Genomic DNA, 17503 nt, shown 5'->3' with positions numbered 1-17503 from the left:
GATGAGAGAGGCTGTAGGCGGTTCAGCTTTGGTGACCGTCTCGTTGTTGTCCCAGTCGAACAGAGCATAGAATTGGTAAAGCTCATTGAGGAGGGAGGTGCCACCGGTTGTGGGGCAAGGTTTAGGGGTTTGTAATCAGTGAGAGCCTGGATGCCTTGCAACATGCGTCACGAGTCAGAGCTGGCAAAGTGCTCATAAATCTGCCGTTTGTAGGTGTATTTGGCCCTTTTGATGCTCTTCTTCAGGTTAGTCCTGGTTGAACTGTAGGCCTCCGCATTACCAGTTCGGAATGCAGCATCGCGTGCCTTCGGGACTGTGAACTTGGGTTTTAGGTCAACAGCCATTACCAATAGTGCAAAACTTCCAAACACTAAACTCTGAGTCAATGGAAAAGCATATGGAAAACTATGAGACTTTCCAATATCACCATTTTTGATATGATTTGAGCTTCTTGCCAAAATAAAGAGTAAAACAACATAGTACTTGTACTCGCACATGTATTTTGAGCTCTGGTTTATGGTCCTAGTATGTCTTGCAGTGCGTGATTCGACCTATTTTTGTTTTATTTCTACCACAATAAAACCAAAGGGAAATAAAGTTTCTGTTCAATCGCTGTATCTTCCCCCACTCGAGATAACTTATTGGAAAGTCTCCCATCAACGTACAATACAAAGGTGGATGGTGACTGTGAGGACAGTCTACATGTCACGTCATGTAGACAGTGATATGATGCAATTATGGCCTTTGGCCTTTTGGTGCTACGTATATTCTCCCAGTTTACATCAACGTTTGAAATCTGTAACGTGGGTCGAAACGACGGTGATTGTTTAACATGTCCAATACGAGTTTGAAACACAAGTAATTCAATGCAGATTTTTACTTGTCAAACAATGCACATTTCAATTTTTTTACATCTAAATTTTATGTAAGCTGGAATAAGACACAACGTACTTATATTCAATAAAGAGGCATGATAACAAAGTTTCCCTATGAAAATGAAACATGCATTTGCGAAGAGTTACTTTAACCCAGTGCAGGCTGATAACACTTTACCCTGTGGTGTACTTCTATGTGTACTTTCGATGTACAACGTGGAGCAAAAATAATAACAGCAATAAAAGATGACAACAACGCAGGTCATGTTGGGAACTTCGGACACCCGTCAGCAACTTTCCTGACATTTATTAGACAGCATCATCAGTTCCAGGTGGCATAAATACTGAACCAGTCTGTCAGCCGTCCCCTCTGTGCATTCAACGTCTCTGAGGTAAGACGATTTCCCCAATATGTTCCTTAATATTAATGATAATAATAATAATAATAATATCAGTTCGTTATCACAGTGATAGCTCTACATAGCTCATGTTCAGGTGTTATGCAGTTGACATTGTGATTGTTATTATTATTACTTTTTTTTTGCTGAGTTTATGTGTGCCATGATCAGATAGACAAAGAAATGGTCTAAAAAATGTGTGTTGCTAAAAACACGTTACTGGCACTCATTGTTTAAGATTTCATCATTATGTCAGCCTGCCAATATTCAGCACCTCACAATTGCCACGTCAAATGTGAGACAAAATTTAGCATATTCAAGTAAACAATTTTTTTTTTAAAAATCCCCAAAAGAAGCAAAATAATCTACCAGCACAGTAAGATATTTCCTCTGGATAAGATTTCTTGGGTGTCTGGGTAGTGTAGCGGTCTATTCCGTTGCCTACCAACACGGGGGTTCCGGTTCAAATCCCCGTCTTGCCTCCAGCTTGGTCGGGCGTCCCTACAGACACAATTGGCTGTGTCTGCGGGTGGGAAGCCAGATATGTGTTGTGGTCGCTGCACTAGCGCCTCCTCTGGTCGGTCAGGGCACCTGGTCAGGGCACCTGTTCAGGGGGGGAGGGGGAACTGGGGGGAATAGCGTGATCCTCCCCTGTGTTAAGTCCCCCTGGTGAAACTCCTCACTGTCAGGTGAAGAGAAGCGCCTGGTGACTCCACATGTATTGGAGGAGGCATGTGGTAGTCTGCAGCCCTCCCCGGGTCGGCAGAGGGGGTGGTGCAGCGGCTGGGATGGCTCGAAAGAGTGGGGTAATTGGCTGGGGAGAAAAGGGGGGAAGTATCAGCGTTAATGTCAGTTTGGTCTTCACATTGTTCATCATATGCTTATTATAGGTGTCAATCTCTCTGATCATCATGAGGGTGTTTGCAGTGATCCTCGCCCTGGCCCTCACCTCAGGTGAGATAGTTGCTTTGAATAAGAGAATAGTAGTCCACTCATCCATTCTTATTAGAATCGCTCTCATCTGAATTCCAGTTTGAATTCCAGTTTCTATGCTGGAGGTGAACTTTGCGGCTCTCGTTTCTGTCCGACATAGGCTGCCATGGACGAAGCCTGCTGCAGGAGAGCACTGCTGAGAGGTTTGAGGACTACCTAAGAAACTTGAGCCCCAAAGCCGATGACCTGATGGACTACATCGAACGCTCGGAGGTCCGCAGAGAACTGAAGTGAGTCCATTCTCAGGGAGCAACAAATGTCCAAGGGGTGGAACATCTTAAAGGATCTCATGCGATTGATTATTCATTTCGAATTATCCAAACACATAGCGATTTTTTTCTCAAAACTACATAAGCTCTTGCCGAAATATCTTCTATAACTCACTGTAAAATATGAAACAACCATACCAGAATAGTTATGGCTTTTCTACCTCCTCAGTGTGATTAGGGATACAGCTCTGACGAATCGCCTGTTTATAGTCACTTTAATGGGCCGTAGATATTGTGTTGCTCTCGATTGGCAACTCACAGTAGATTGAATTCCAAGTTAACTGGGCACTTTTCTGTTGTCAACCAGGTTGTCACCAGGAGACTAATGGATCATTTTTATAGGGTGCCATTCGGACTTCATAACTTGGGATAAATAAATAGTTGATTTACCTATATTTTAATGTTCTTTTATATAAAGGACATATTCAACTTGCTAAAAAAACAGTACTGGTTGAGCTCAGGCACCTAAATCGTATCATATTTAGATATATTAACATGTGACACGATATGTCCTTCTTGTTAAGGACATAGACATAACTGTTTAAATGTATTTTCAGTGCATGATTGCTATTAAAATGACTTTTTTGGGTGTCTGGGTGGTGGGGCGGTCTATTCCGTTGCCTACCAACATGGGGATCACCGGTTCGAATCCCCATGTTACCTCTGGTTTGGTCAGAGGTCCCTACAGACACAACTGGCCATGTCTGCGGGTGGGGAGCCGGATGTGGGTGTGTCCTGGTCGCTGCACTACCGCTTCCTCTGGTCGGTCGGGGCGCCTGTTCAAGAGGGGGGGGGGCTGGGGGGAATAGCATGATCCTCCCATGCACTAGTCCCCCTGGTGAAACTCCTCACTGTCAGGTGAAAAGAAGCAGCTGGCGACTCCACGTGTATCAGAGGAGGCATCTGGTAGACTGCAGCCCTCCCCAGATCAGCAGAGGGAGAGTGTGGTAATTGGCCAGATACAACTGGGGAGAAAAGGTGGGGGGAAACCCCCCCCCCCAAAAAAAGTGAATTCTGATAGGGACTACTCAAAGTTTCTATCATGTATAATCAACCCCTTCCATATCTTTAGATAACTAAATCTACACTTGATATTTGGTCGTTTCATTAAACTATGATAGAAAAATACCAACATAACAGGGTGGACAAAGGTCTAACAGGGAGGACAAAACACCAACAAATGACAAAACCTCAATGTGATTTAATGATTTTTTTTTCTTTAATTCTATCATGAATAAACTTGGGTTTATGATGGACCATAGAAGAACGGGAAGAACACAAAAAGGAAAATAACTTCAGAGCACATTTCTAGTTTACTTACATAGTTCCCCAAGTGGTCTTCTAGATATTTCCATGTGGACCTCTCCAGTTGGACAGAGCACTTGTTGAGTGCCTGTGACTCCGGTATGAGACATAGAAGTTCCTTATCTGAATACCAGCTGACATCTTTGCATGGTCTTAGCCAGAAGTATTTGTTCATCCCATTGCTATGCATGCACTTCACTTGAACGCTATGCTCCTCCACGTCCATAATGATGCTGGGGTACACGTCATCGTCATACTTGACAACACACCACATGCCAATGTACTGGCTGCCAACTGCCTCTGATCACCATGGGGACTCTCTGTTCTGTGTTGGGGGGTGTCACTGGAACTCCATCCAGAGTAGTTATTTTCAACTCGAAACAGACACAATCCAGTCGACCATCTTGCCTCTGATCAGAAACAACTGATGTCCCTGCACTCGATTTGCCCAGGTAAGAGGCTGACCTGGTGCATCCTCATTGTGCCCTTAAAAGGAGTCAGAGCAGGGACCTGAGGCGAGAAGAGATGACATAGAGTAGTATGAGATATAACATTCAAAATATTCTACCAATCACAACAACAATCAATGTATAGAGAGCCACAAAAGGCTGAGAACTGACAACAAAGCAGGCTGAGTGTGTGCGTGCATTAGAGTGAGACAGAGAGACAGAAAGACAGAGAGAGAGAGAGGTACTTGGCTACTTGTAAATGTTTTTACAGGGGTTGGGGGCATGTTTACCTCCCTTTGCTTCAACTTCATCTTCAAAGAAGAGCTCAACTGTAGGTTCCGGTCCCCTCAGTTTTTGGAATAAAGTGAAGGCATCCGGAATAACTTCCCCCAAGCACACAATCCGGCCAGCTGACCGCTTCAGTGTCCCTCCCATGCCATCTGGACCTCCTTTGCCATGAGTGGCCTCAAAGAAATTCCATGACAGGTCTTTGAAAACATGCCTGAATTGCTCAGTGGACAGGAGGTAGAAGTTGCTCTTTTGTTTGTACTGCGTTGCTGGGCCATCGCTGAAGAAGTAAAGCCTCTCCACCTTTCAGATGCAAATCTCCTATGAAGATTCTTCAGCCTGTCAGTAAGCAGCTGCTTCTGCATCCTCTTCTTCCTCAGTTATGGTCTGCTTGCGCCCAGATGTAATATGTCTCGCGTCGTCACAAGAAATTAGGTAGGGATACTGGCTTTACTCTCCGCTCTCCTTGAACTCTTCTTTCTCTGAAAAATGGTCAGGTCTGCAACCCCGTCAAACTTCCCCCTCTCCTTGGAGAACCAAGAGCACTACAAACAAATGACTGGAGTTGGTATTTTTTAATAGCCTACCACATGTCATGTTGGCTATCATTTTCTCTTATTGAGGCTTTGTAAGACTGAGCAATGTCTGCAACTAAGGCAGAGTGAAAAATAAGGGTCTTGGGGTCATGTGGAGTGACCCTCTAATTTTGTAGCATCCTATTCACCAATGCATGTGGGGGTGAGGAGTTGGTCTTACACCTTGAGCATCTTTTTTTTTATAATTCTCCTTCTCTCTTATCTCTCAATCCGGTTGGGCCTTTAAACGGGCCAATCTCCTGTTGGAGCTTTCTCCTTCCATTTCTTGCCCTATTGTCACCTTGAAGGCGTTGCCTAAAACATGCATGCATACACGTGCATGCATACACATGCATGCGTGTGTGTGTGCGCACCCCCCCCCCACCCACACACACACACAGAGGAAACAAACAATAATAAATCCCGCCATATTAAATAGCACTTTTTCAAAGCTCACAAAAGTCTTAAAAACGACAGTATATTGTACTCTTCTTTTAGCTGCTCCCGTTACGGGGTCACCACAGAGGATCATCCGTTTCCATCTCTTCCTGTCCTCTGCATCTTCCTCTGTCACGCCAACCCCCTGCATGTCCTCTCTCACTACATCCATCAACCTCTTTGGCCTTTCTCTTTTCCTCTTGCCTGGAAGCTCCATATTCAGCACCTTTCTCCCAATATACCCAGTATCTCTCCTCCACACATGTCCAAGCCATCTCAATCTTGCCTCTCTTGCTTTGTCTCCAAACCGTCCAACCTGAGCGGTCCCTCTAGTATACGCATTTCTCATCCTGTCCATCTTTGTCACTCCCAACGAAAATCATAGCATCTTCAACTCTGCCACCCCCCCACCCCCCTGTCTTTTCATCAGTGCCACTGTCTCCAAACCATATAACATAGCTGGTCTCACTACCATCTCGTAAACCTTCCCTTTAACTCTTGCTGGTACCCTTCTGTCGCAAATCACTCCTGACACTCTTCTCCACCCTCTCCATCCTGCCTGCAGTCTCTTCTTCACCTCTCTTCCTCCCTCCCCATTACTTTGAACAGCTGACCCCAAGTATTTAAACTCATCCACCTTTGTCAATTCTACTCCTTGCGTCCTCACCATTCCGCTGTCGTCCCTCTCATTCATGCATATGTATTTCATCTTACTCCAACTGTCTTTCATTCCTCTTCTCTCCAGTGCATACCTCCACCTCTCCACGCTCTCCTCAGCCTGCACCCTACTCTCGCTACAGATCACAATGTCATCTGAAAACATTATAGTCCATGGAGACTCCTGCCTGATCTTGTCCATCAACCTGTCCATCAACATTGTAAATAAGAAAGGGTTTCGAGTCGACCCTTGAAGTAATCCCCCCTCCACATACCTCACCACTGTCACACTGCCCTCATACATATCCTGCACCTCTCTTACATACTTCTCTGCCACTCCTGACTTCCTCATACAATACCACACCTCCTGTCTCAGTACCCTGTCCTATGCTCTCTCTAAATCCACAGACACAGTGTAACTCCTTCTGACCTTCTCTATACTTCTCCATCAATATTCTCAAAGCAAACATTGCATCAGTAGAGCTCTTTCCTGGCATATGTTTGGACAAAATTTAACAACTCATATTTGATCAAATAGAATTTGACCAGGGAAATGAAAATGAAATATTTTGGGGGGGGGGGGGGGCTTTTTTTTTTAACCTTTATTAGACATTGACAGTGAAGAGCCAGGCAGGAAATGGGAGAGACATGCAACAAAGGTTACCAGCTGCAATCAAACCTGCGACGGTTACGACCATGTGGCCATGTGGTATGCACTGTAACCATTCGGCTACGGAAGCACCCCGGAAAATGAAATGATAATAAAATATTCAGAAATGTATATTTTTATTAGTTACTTCTTAGATCGAAGTTGAATGAACAGCACTGGGGACATGAAAAAATTCCAGAATGCCTGTTTAACCCAAGCTTTTAAAATGTAAAAAAAAAGAAAGAAGGCCATATCATTATATTAATAATAAATAACAATTGACCATACATGAAAAACCAAGTGAAATTAGTATTTGTCCAAATTTAGACAAATTGATTTGTACTGGGGGACGCAAAAGGCACCACATAAAAAAAGTACCCAAATCGAACAGTCAGTTGATCATTTCTATCCCAAAAATGTTTCTTTTTGATGGCATAGCCAGCTTCTGGACATGCTTAGAGAAATAGGCAAATTAGGTGGCCTTAATTAAAACATGGCAAAACAGGATTCGTCTGTCTTTTAGTGTACATGTGAAACATCTGCTTCTATAGTGTGTCAGGAGACAGAAAGGTTGACTACACATACAAAACAGTGTTATTAGTGTGAGGCAGGATAGTCAAGTGGGGTGAGCTAGTATATCCTCATGTTATTACACGCTTATAACAAAATCCCTCACTGTTTTGTTGAGACAACATGTAAATTAACTGGAAAAAGTGACTGCTAACGAAACAGCGGAAATGATATGTCTCGCTCCCCAGTACCCTGATGCAGGACACCATGGCCGAGCTGATCGACATGGAGCTCAAGCTGGCCCCCTATGCTCAGGATACAGCTGAGCGCCTGGGCCAAGACCTGAAACTGCTGGCAGCCAAGCTGCGTGCTCACATTTTGGACGCCATGGAGCAGGTCAGCGACTACAGCAGAGAGCTGCAGGTCGTGGTGGGGCAAAACACAGATGACGTCCGGGTCAGATTCAACGCTTACCTCCACAAGCTTAAGAAACGCCTGACCAAGGACACACAGCAGATTAACATGTGAGTGAACAATATAACCTGTGTGAAGAGGACCCGTAGGCATCTTGCTGGAAGTCAGTGAGGAATTTTGTAAAGTAAATGAACAGTTTAACCTTTTCTAACAAGTAGAAATAAGTTTCAGTTGAGAAGCTCCTTGGCTAACCTGTGCGTTCTGCATTACCAAACCTGTCCGTCAGTATGAAAACTTAGTGAGCCTCTGATGTAGGTCAGTAAAGGTCTTACTCCGTAAATCCCACATAAATGCAACTGTGTTTGTGGTATAAAACACTTGATTTTTATAACACACTCGGTGTTCTACTGAGGAATGAGGAAAGTTAATGCAATTAATTGCAAGTCCTATGGACCTGACTATCAACAATATGATAACCCTATTTGGAAGCCTTTTAGGAGTAACATGTGTGAAATAGATGTAATTGAACTAAGGTGTGTGGTAATTACAGCTAAATAGGAGTAACATTTGTGATTGTCTATATTGCTAATTAGCTTCCTCATCATTATAATATGCTGTTTAATATAATCTTCAACACTGTATGGGATAAATTCACAAAGCATATTGTACCAAACACAAGTATTTTGACTCCTTTGTGTCACAGGGACAGTAATTAGCTATTATTCTTGAATATAGAGTGAATATTTAATATTGTGCTAGTTTTACTATGGTTGTTACTCTGCAGGACCTTCAGTATTGCCCTTACATTCAAGTTTAACAGCTAATTACTTCCCCCTTGAAACAGGCTTCAAGATACTTGTGCTTGGCACAATATGATGTGAATTTATCCCATCAGTGTTTGATGAAGATTATATTTAGGAGTACATAATATTTAATATTATATTATATCGTATTATGATATGTCTCCCTAGCTGCCGCCCAATGACTGCTGGGATAGGCTCCAGCATCCCCGCGACCCTGAGAGCAGGATAAGCGGTTCGGATAATGGATGGATATAGTATATATATATAGTATTATTAATATACTATAATATTTAATATTATATTTAGCTCATTATAATGACAAGAACGCAAACTAGAGACAAAAAAAGCTGCCATTTTACTCATACTATATTATTCAGTAATTACCAGTCATAATCGTTCAGTTAAATCAACTCATATTTTGCATAATGAATGGCCTGCAATTTAAAGCGTCTACCTATTTTTTTAGGGCACTTATTAAAGCCACTGAGTATTCAGTGAATCTGCATGTGCCAAGGACATTGTGATGAATTTCAAAGCGCACTCATTTGAAAGGTAAGCTGCCCTCACAATACATATGACCCCTGACTCCCTCCACCTTCTCCTCCTCCTCTGTGTCTCAGGAAAGTCACCACCTATCTGGAGGAGGTTCAGTCCCGCACCTCTGACAACATGGAGACCATGAGGATGCGCATCGAGCCCTACTTCTCCCAGGTGCGTGACAATGTCGAGGCAAAGATGAGCACCCTGAACCAGCTGCTTAAAAAACAGGCGGAGCAGATGTGGGACAGGGTTCAGAGCACAGCCGTGGAGGTCGGCGGACGGGTGGAGAGAACGGCTGAGAATCTGCGTGGCACACTGGAGGAGAAGATGGTGGAGCTTCGTCAGTGGTTTGAGCCTTACACCACCATGATCAGAGAGAAGATGGAGGCCTTGTAAAGACAAAAAAATTGAATAATAACAACCTAGACTGTTCACCTTTACCATTTAGTTTCTGTACTAATAGCTCCATCCAGAAGTAACAACTGTTCATTGCTAATGCCAACCACAGTCCATATGTAATCAAGGCATCTTTGTTTCACTGTCACTCAAGGAACAGCAATAATAATAATAATAAAAAACACCTGCATACACATGTGTGGACAATAATTGCTCAACAACTTTTTATTTGTAAAGAAGAAAACAAAGTCAAGGCTTTGATAACAGGCTTCAGCCATACAACTTTGCTCTTCCGAACCCGAGTATTCAAACCTAGTTTCTGCATGACCGATCACCATTGTCACAGATGCCGCAGTCACAGTTGTCACAGTCACAGTATGTCACAGTTTACGCTCAACGGAAAAAAACAAAAAACAAAAAAGATCAGGTCTTCTCTGTTGTTAAAAATGTAAAACAACACAAATATAATATGCATTTTCACAACTGGTGCTTTGTCAGCTTTGCAAGTGACAATTGTGAGGCAATTCACAGTATTTTCCCACCAATACATATGGATCAGAAATGAAAAGGTTTTAAGCATAAAAAAATCACCATTAAATTTAAATGATAAAAATCAATTTTCTGCACATTTTTCTGCAAAAAAATGCAACAGTACAAAAGATTCCCAGAGAAACACAGACTCACATCAAGTATACTGTATAATACAGTACACACATTCAACTTTCTAAGGATAGTCAGTCCTATCATATGAAAACAAAAGACAAAGTTTTAGATATCAAAAATCACATACTGACAATTTATGTATATGGTAACGGATACTAGATACTGACTTACATTGTGCAATGAGTCACCCGTGCAATGCATTGCACTAAATCACAGCTGAGATAACCAATGTCACAACCCCAACATTCACGACTCTTTAATCATCATGGCTGGCTGGCTGGCAGACTGTGGATGTTTGAATAGGCTATGAAATGTATTGATTATGCACGAAGAATAACTACAAGACATATCAACGACATGACAGTGTGACACCATACAGGTATCAAGTATCTTTTCCATGAGGACAAATGAAACTTTGCTAACAGCGGCAGTACAGAGCATACAAAAGAAACACGCATTAGTTAAAAAAAACAAAAAAACAAAAACAAAACAACCCCACATCATATATCCTAGAGCAGGGTAGGAAAACTTCTATGTTAATAAAATGTTTATGAACTGTCAGCAAACGCAACAATAGTAAACCCTGAATGCTGCAGCAGTGCATAAAAACATCATAGTACTAAAATAAACATGTAAAAAGTACTGTATTTTTCTGTTATAGGCCTGCTTCAAAAAGTTCAAAATGTGCAGTAACACATTTTATTAAAAACCTGTAACTAGGATCTGTGTTGCCTACCAAAAGCAAAACGAAAAGGAAAAACAACTCTGGATTGCAACAGCACCTTGAAACTGTAATAAAGAAATGACTTTAAAGTCTACCTACACATTCAGATGCCTTGCTTCATGGACAAGGATTAAGCCCAAGGTTTCTCCTTCACAGGAGATCTCTTCATACAACCTCTTTTGCCTAAAATTGCATTATTTGTGTCTAAGAAACTGAGCCTATTTTTTTTTCCAAAATAACTTCTATAGGTCCCGTCTCAACATTCTCCTTGCCAAGTTTGTCTAGTCTATCAATATATAGATCTTTTAGTGTTTTGTGTACAACAAGCTGCTTCAAACTAATCTTTTAATTAAATTAAAACTAATAAAGTTGTTTGTATTGTATTGTATGAGCTAAGCAATATTTAAGAAGCTTTGAAACGTCTCCAAAATTTTCTGTGTAAATTGCATTGTCGTGCATGTCATCACCCTTCTTCCATGGATGCCATTAAGACTGCTGAGGCTTCAGTCAGACCATTATCATGGTCACAGACAGTAGCAATTTCCCACATCATGTCACACTGTTGTGATTCTCTTTGGATGGGAGTGTTAATCAAAGAGTAGGATCCTGAACTGAACTGGAGGACTTTGTGTTTCAGTGGGAGGTCCACATTGAGCGTGCTAAAGACAGTCAGAATCCATGGGCATATAAGGTGCTGAGGATTGAGGTATATCTGCATATCTGTCATTAGCACTTGGTTGTCTTTCATAAAGTAGCGTTAGCACACTGATACTGGAAGAGGTAGGAATGGAAGCACTTGAAATATCTGTCATGTGGGATTTTTGCTCTGAATCTGAACTGATCCCAAGTCAGAATGAGGAGCTAATAGGCACAATGGAATATGCCTTGATGAGGAGGGTACCTGAATAGGTTTTGTTTTTGTTTTTTGTTTTTTTTGGCTTTTCCTGCTTTGTTTGACAGTAACAGCAGAGAGAGACAAGAAAGAGAGAGAGGATGACATGTAGCAAAGGGTCTGGGCTGGATTTGAACCCAGGCCGCTGCCGTAAGGACTCAGCCTGGATACATGTATGGTACGTGCTCTATCAGGTGCATTTAGTTGTTTACTCATATGCTTTGTATTTGCTGAGTTGAATCTGAAATTACCCCCTGTGTTTTGTTTTGTTTTTTTGGAGGAGGGGGGGCTCTGGCTGGAAAACAACTGGTACAACATTTTCTTATAGGATACTTGACTTTTTCCCTGCAATGAAATGGCAAACCTGGGCGGCGCTGGAGCAAAACCATGCTCATGTTATGGTCATGCATCTTTGGCAGGGATGAATAAATATGAGTGGATTGACATGCCCTTCAAGCTGAGGTTCTCTGTAAAGCAAAGGGCACGAGAGGTTATGCTGGTGGCAAACAAAGCGAGCTGACCCCCTTTTGTAACCGACTGTTTCCTCAAACTTTTCCCACTGGTAAGATTCTTTCCACAAATCCTGCATTTAATCAGTCACGTAGCTTATGACATTCATAGAAATGACTGATGCAGGTTTCCTGAATGACAAAGGTGTCATATAAGATGTTCCTAGGACCTCTGGCCTGCTTGTTTTTTTTAGAAAGCTAATTTATTTTTTTCATTGTACAGCTGTTTTTGGTTACAATGAAATTTGTTCTCAGCATTTAACTCATCCTATTGTATAGGAGCAGTGGCCAGCTGCAGCATCCAGGGACAAACTCCAGTTCTTCTTTCCATTGCCTTGCTCAGGGGCACAGACAGTAGTATTAAACCTAACATGCATGTCTTTTTGATGGTGGGAGGAAACTGGAGCACCCGGAGGAAACCCATGCAGACATGGAGAGAACATGCAAATTCCACACAGAAAGGACCTGGGACAGCCTGGGGATCGAACCCAGGCCCTTCTTGCTGTGAGGCAACAGTGCTAACCCCTGGGCCACCGTGCTGCTGTGTTATTGAAGATTATCCATATAAGAGCCAGGAAAGCAAAACTTAACACCACAGTGAGGCAACCTCTAATTATTTGGTGAAGAATGTGACGCAACCACAGCTTACTCAGATGGTCAAATAACTTTATCCACACTGTTCTCTTGCCTGTTTTCCACAATATCTGTCAATAGGAGAATGAGGAGAAAATCTCAAGGCTGCTGACAACAATTCATCACCGAGGAGGGAAAGGGTCTGACTTTTCAGACTTCAGAGAGGGAGGAGGGATTTCCAAGTGAATATTTAAAGACTGACCGATCACAGTGCTTGCGGGAGGTGGAGGTGGCTTTTTGTTATAGTTTTGGTTTTAACTGTTTCTTTGAGGGATGAAACCGCCACATGATTCTCTTGCTCTGTTTTCAGGCATATATTCTGATCATCGTTGGGCAGAGAATTAAGGTGACACCTGGCTTCTGGCTCCTTCCAGATCTCAGACAGGGAGGAACCACATGCCCTTTCCTCTCCACTTGATTTGCAGCAAAATATGCAATGAATGCTTATTTCAGGTGTCTGAGTGTACTGTTGTCCGCAGGTGTCACACAGATATGGCTGACCACTACTGTGTGCTTGTAAATGAAGAGTATACTGGCACCAGTAACGGTGAAGTTGCTTGCAAATTACACATTTGAAATACATCGGGGTATTGATCTGCCCCTCAATAGTTTGAGTCACAAGGAAACCCTTGATGTCAGAGTTATTTCCATCACCTCTGTACCATTTGTCAGAACACACTTTGGAGACCTGGTGCGAGCGCAGTGACGAAAAGCTGCTGAAGGCTTGATCACACTGGGCACAGAAGAACGGCATGTACCCCGAATGCATCTGAGAATGACTTTTAAGTTCTTTGAGCTTGGCAAATCCTTTCCCGCACACGGTACAAGCGTACGGTTTCACAGGCCAGTGTGTCTTTTCGTGACTACTCAAACTTGAAGTCTTGTGGAATGTTTTCCCACAGAAAGAGCAGGCAAGTGGCTTCGTGACACCGTGCGTCTGCTGATGCATCATGAATGTGGCCATATTAATAAACTCTTTGAGACAATGAGAGCACTGAAAGGTCTTACCATCCTTGGAAGTGACTCGTGGGGACTTGTGGGCACCTTCCCGTCGATTGCCTGCATCTGTGTCTTTTGCAGTGTCATCTGTCACAGTCACATTGGATTTCCTGGTGCTTTTAATGTGAATTTTAAAATGAGCGATGAGTTCATCTTTCTTTTTGAACTTACTGACACAGCACGGACACTGAACAGCTGCAGATTGTTTGTGGCCTTTTAAATGCAAGTGTAGTTTGTGGAGCTGAGCAAAACACTTGCCACACTTCTTGCACCTGTAAGGTTTTTCACCAGTGTGAATGCGCTGGTGGATTGTAAAGGCTGAAATGTGTCGAAATGAACGACCACAAAAAGTACACTTGAGTGGTTTCCTCAATTTCAGTTTTTGTCTTGATTTTGTAGAGTGCACTAATCTAGCTCTAACTTTCACCTTATTTGTTTGATCTCTGTTCGACATTTTATGGACTTGTGTGGCACGTAACACTGCAGATGACTGAGGACCAGTAAAAATGTCCATTTTACCAAATGAGGAATTAGAGAGACTGGAGTTGAACGAACACCCAGAAATTTCAAGAGCGGTCTGAGAAATCACTTCAACTGTGTCACTGCAGAGGGCGCCAGCGGGAGCTCGTGTAGATGTTTTCTTTTTTGTATCCCATCTTATTATATTTGTCCTCCATTTCTTTCTCCCTGGTTTAGCTTGTGGTATTGTAATAGGGACAACCAATGGATTGGGTTCAACCTGTTCAATTTCATCGCAGCTGTCAAAACAGGATGATGGTAGAGGCTTTTTAGGTGCCAATTGGTCACTGGTGTTCATGAAGTACTGGTCTGCCATTTTGTTTTCAACTTGTCCCTGTTTTAAAAGGGTGATGTGGGAATGGGGTTTGTCTTGGACTGATGAGCTATTAGCAAGAGCCGCCTCACAAATAGAGCCTGCGTCTTCAGTCTTAGCCAATTTCAATCCCTGGCAAGACCTTCTTGATGTGGGGAGAACTTCAGTTGTCTTTTTCCCTATTTTAGTTTCCTCTAGTGTATTATTCACGTTTTGTTTTACAAGACCATCTGTATCCTTCTCAGGCTTTTGCTGTCCACTTAATATTTGATTTTCTACATCCGCTGATGACTTTTCTTTGAGTGCTCGTCCAACTTTCTTTTTGTTTTTTGTTGTATCAGTTTGCTTCTCTCCGGCCTCCTCTGTAAAATTAGTTGTGGTCAGTGTTAATTCCTCCCGTACTGCTAGGCGTTTTGACCGCCTTTTGGTTGTTGCTGAGACATCGGTTTGGATGTCCTGCTCCGTTTTTAAGGATGATTTTAGGACCCCAGAATTAACCTCAATAGATGCTGGTGGGTCATTTTCAGAGCTTGAAACTTTAACTGTAATCGCCTTCATTTCCTCTGCTAATGTCGTTGAGGCAGTTGGCTCCATCGTCATTCCAGTTTTCTTCTTATCTTTGCTTCTTGCCTTAAGATTTTCTGGTGTGTCACCCTTCACCTCAGTTGTGAAACTATTTTCAAGGTCTGGCACTTCAGCTGTTGACATCTTTCCTTTATTCTTCCTGTTCTTTTCTGCTGTTGCTTTTTTCTTTTCGTCTTTGATTGTCTCTTGACTCTTTAGCCAACTTTCACTTGAAGAAACTGTGTTGTTATCTTCAGGGTTTGAGACAACATCAGTGACAGTTAGCTCATTCACCAATGAATTGACCATAGACTGTTTCTGTTTAGCTGCTTTGCATTTCCTCCTTTCCTTCACTTTTACATAAACTGAATTTAGTTTAGTTAGAGATGTTTGGGTGGGATTTGAATCATTATCAAATACTTCATTGAACCCATCAATAGGGTCAACTAATGCCTTCCCTTTTCTGTCATGCTTCGCCTTCTCTGTTTTGGTTGTTTGGCAACTTTCGGCACTTGGGACATGACCAGCCACAAGTATATTTGTCATAATTGTAGACACCGCTTTTGATGTTCTTCTTCCTGCCAAACTTTTCTTTTTACCTCCGACTTTGGCTTTTTTATTTAGTAGTGAACCATCTTCTGAGGAGGCCACCAGGCTGTCTTCTGGATTTGCGGCCTTGTCTTTGACCTTACTGACACCGCCAGCTTTTTCACCAAATCTCTCTTGTTTCTTCTTTATTTTTTTGCATTTTGTCTCACTGCTTCCGCTTATTTCAACACCTGATAGATTTTCATTCACAGAAACTGGGATAGTGTCTTGATTTTGAACTTGATCTACTGTACCTTTATTTTCCTCTGTTACTTTGTGCATTACTGGAGCTTCTTCATTTGCCTTACACATGTTCTTGTGTTGGTGTTTTGACGTCAATTTCCTCCGTGTGCAAGCTTTAAAAGAAGAATCAACGCCATCTTCAAAGAGTGCGATCATTCCTTCAACATGTTCATCACTATCAATTGATTTGACAGAAATCTGTTTTCTCCCACGTTTACTTTGCCTGCGTTTATTGTCTTCACTATCCTCGTGATTTTGTGGCTTTTCAGTAAAAAAAATTCTGGGTTCTTCTTTTGACCTCCTTTCCCCCCCCATACGTGAAAGTGATTCGAGAGCCATTTCTGTCATGCTACCACTCCCTGATGATACTTCCTCTACCTGGTCCTCGAATGACTTATTATCTTTTTCTTCATTTGCTTTTGCACTATGAACTTCACTATCTGAAAATCCTGAACATTGATGTTCTTCTCCTCTAACATGAACTGATGTGAGTCTAGCAGCTCTCTCTGCATGTCTCCTATCCTTTATGGGGAGTTTCCTTTTCCTACAAGATTTAGCTCTTGTTGCATTTATAATGCCATGAATCTCTCCTGATTTTTTCTCCTCTTGTGTTGGAAGAGAATCAGGCTGGCACAATACAATTACTTCATATGGTTCATGGCCTTTACCCAGATCAGGACTTACAGTTTGCGTAATTCTGGCTTTCTTTTCTTTCACCTTTCTTTTTTTTCCTTGACCTCTGCCTTCAGGTGGTATCTGAGCATTATTATTTACTAATGTGCCCTCTTCTGCTTGTTTCTCATGACTGTGTGGGCGAAATTGCACATCAGGCCCTTCACTATCATGTCCATTGCTAGCTTTTAAAGTTATTGGAGATTCAAATTTAGTTTTTTGCGATGTCCTTTTTTGTGCTCTGCTTGCCTTTGAGTGACTCCTCTTATTTAATGGTGGTGAAACTGGGTCATGTGCTGGCTCCACTGTAATATGGGATTTCTGCAGGAGGGATTTGGAGGAGGCACAGTGATCTCCCATTGATCTCATCCCATTGTCACAATATGAAATCAGTGGTTCAGTCTGGCAAGGTAATGGGACATTTCTAGCTTTTTCTTTGCATTTCTTAACATTTCTAAGAGCAGATGTATGTGGTTTGCAGGGCTGATGATTTGGCTTTGGTACTGACAGGGTTGAAATGCAGTCACATGTTTTACCACGAACCTTTGCGGTTTGTCTCCTTAAAAAACTCCTCCTTCCTGAGGGCAAATTAATCGTGTTTTGATCCTGTTTGTAGTTTGATTTA

At 42.2% G+C, this 17503-nt stretch overlaps 1 protein-coding gene across 1 annotated transcript; it reads left to right on the top strand.

Moving 5' to 3' along the window:
* Nucleotides 1-1187: 1187 nt before the first annotated feature.
* Nucleotides 1188-9753, top strand: apoea (apolipoprotein Ea). Its single transcript, XM_056298702.1, has 5 exons — nt 1188-1267; nt 2164-2227; nt 2367-2496; nt 7655-7930; nt 9244-9753. Exons 2-5 carry the CDS (start codon nt 2185-2187, stop codon nt 9557-9559), a joined length of 765 nt encoding a protein of 254 aa, XP_056154677.1. The 5' UTR covers nt 1188-1267; nt 2164-2184; the 3' UTR covers nt 9560-9753.
* The last annotated feature ends 7750 nt before the right edge of the window (nt 9754-17503 follow it).

The sequence above is a fragment of the Lampris incognitus genome, chromosome 18, assembly GCF_029633865.1.
Source record: "Lampris incognitus isolate fLamInc1 chromosome 18, fLamInc1.hap2, whole genome shotgun sequence".
Taxonomy (NCBI): Eukaryota; Metazoa; Chordata; class Actinopteri; order Lampriformes; family Lampridae; genus Lampris; species Lampris incognitus.
This window is presented reverse-complemented; position numbering and strand designations above follow the sequence as displayed.

Bases quoted from the DNA above. Each gene is read 5' to 3' on its own strand.
- apoea (XM_056298702.1), top strand. From the start codon at position 2,185: ATGAGGGTGTTTGCAGTGATCCTCGCCCTGGCCCTCACCTCAG. The intron at 2,228-2,366 runs GTGAGATAGTTG...TGTCCGACATAG, and splicing joins CGCCCTGGCCCTCACCTCAG to GCTGCCATGGACGAAGCCTG. The intron at 2,497-7,654 runs GTGAGTCCATTC...CTCGCTCCCCAG, and splicing joins GAGGTCCGCAGAGAACTGAA to TACCCTGATGCAGGACACCA.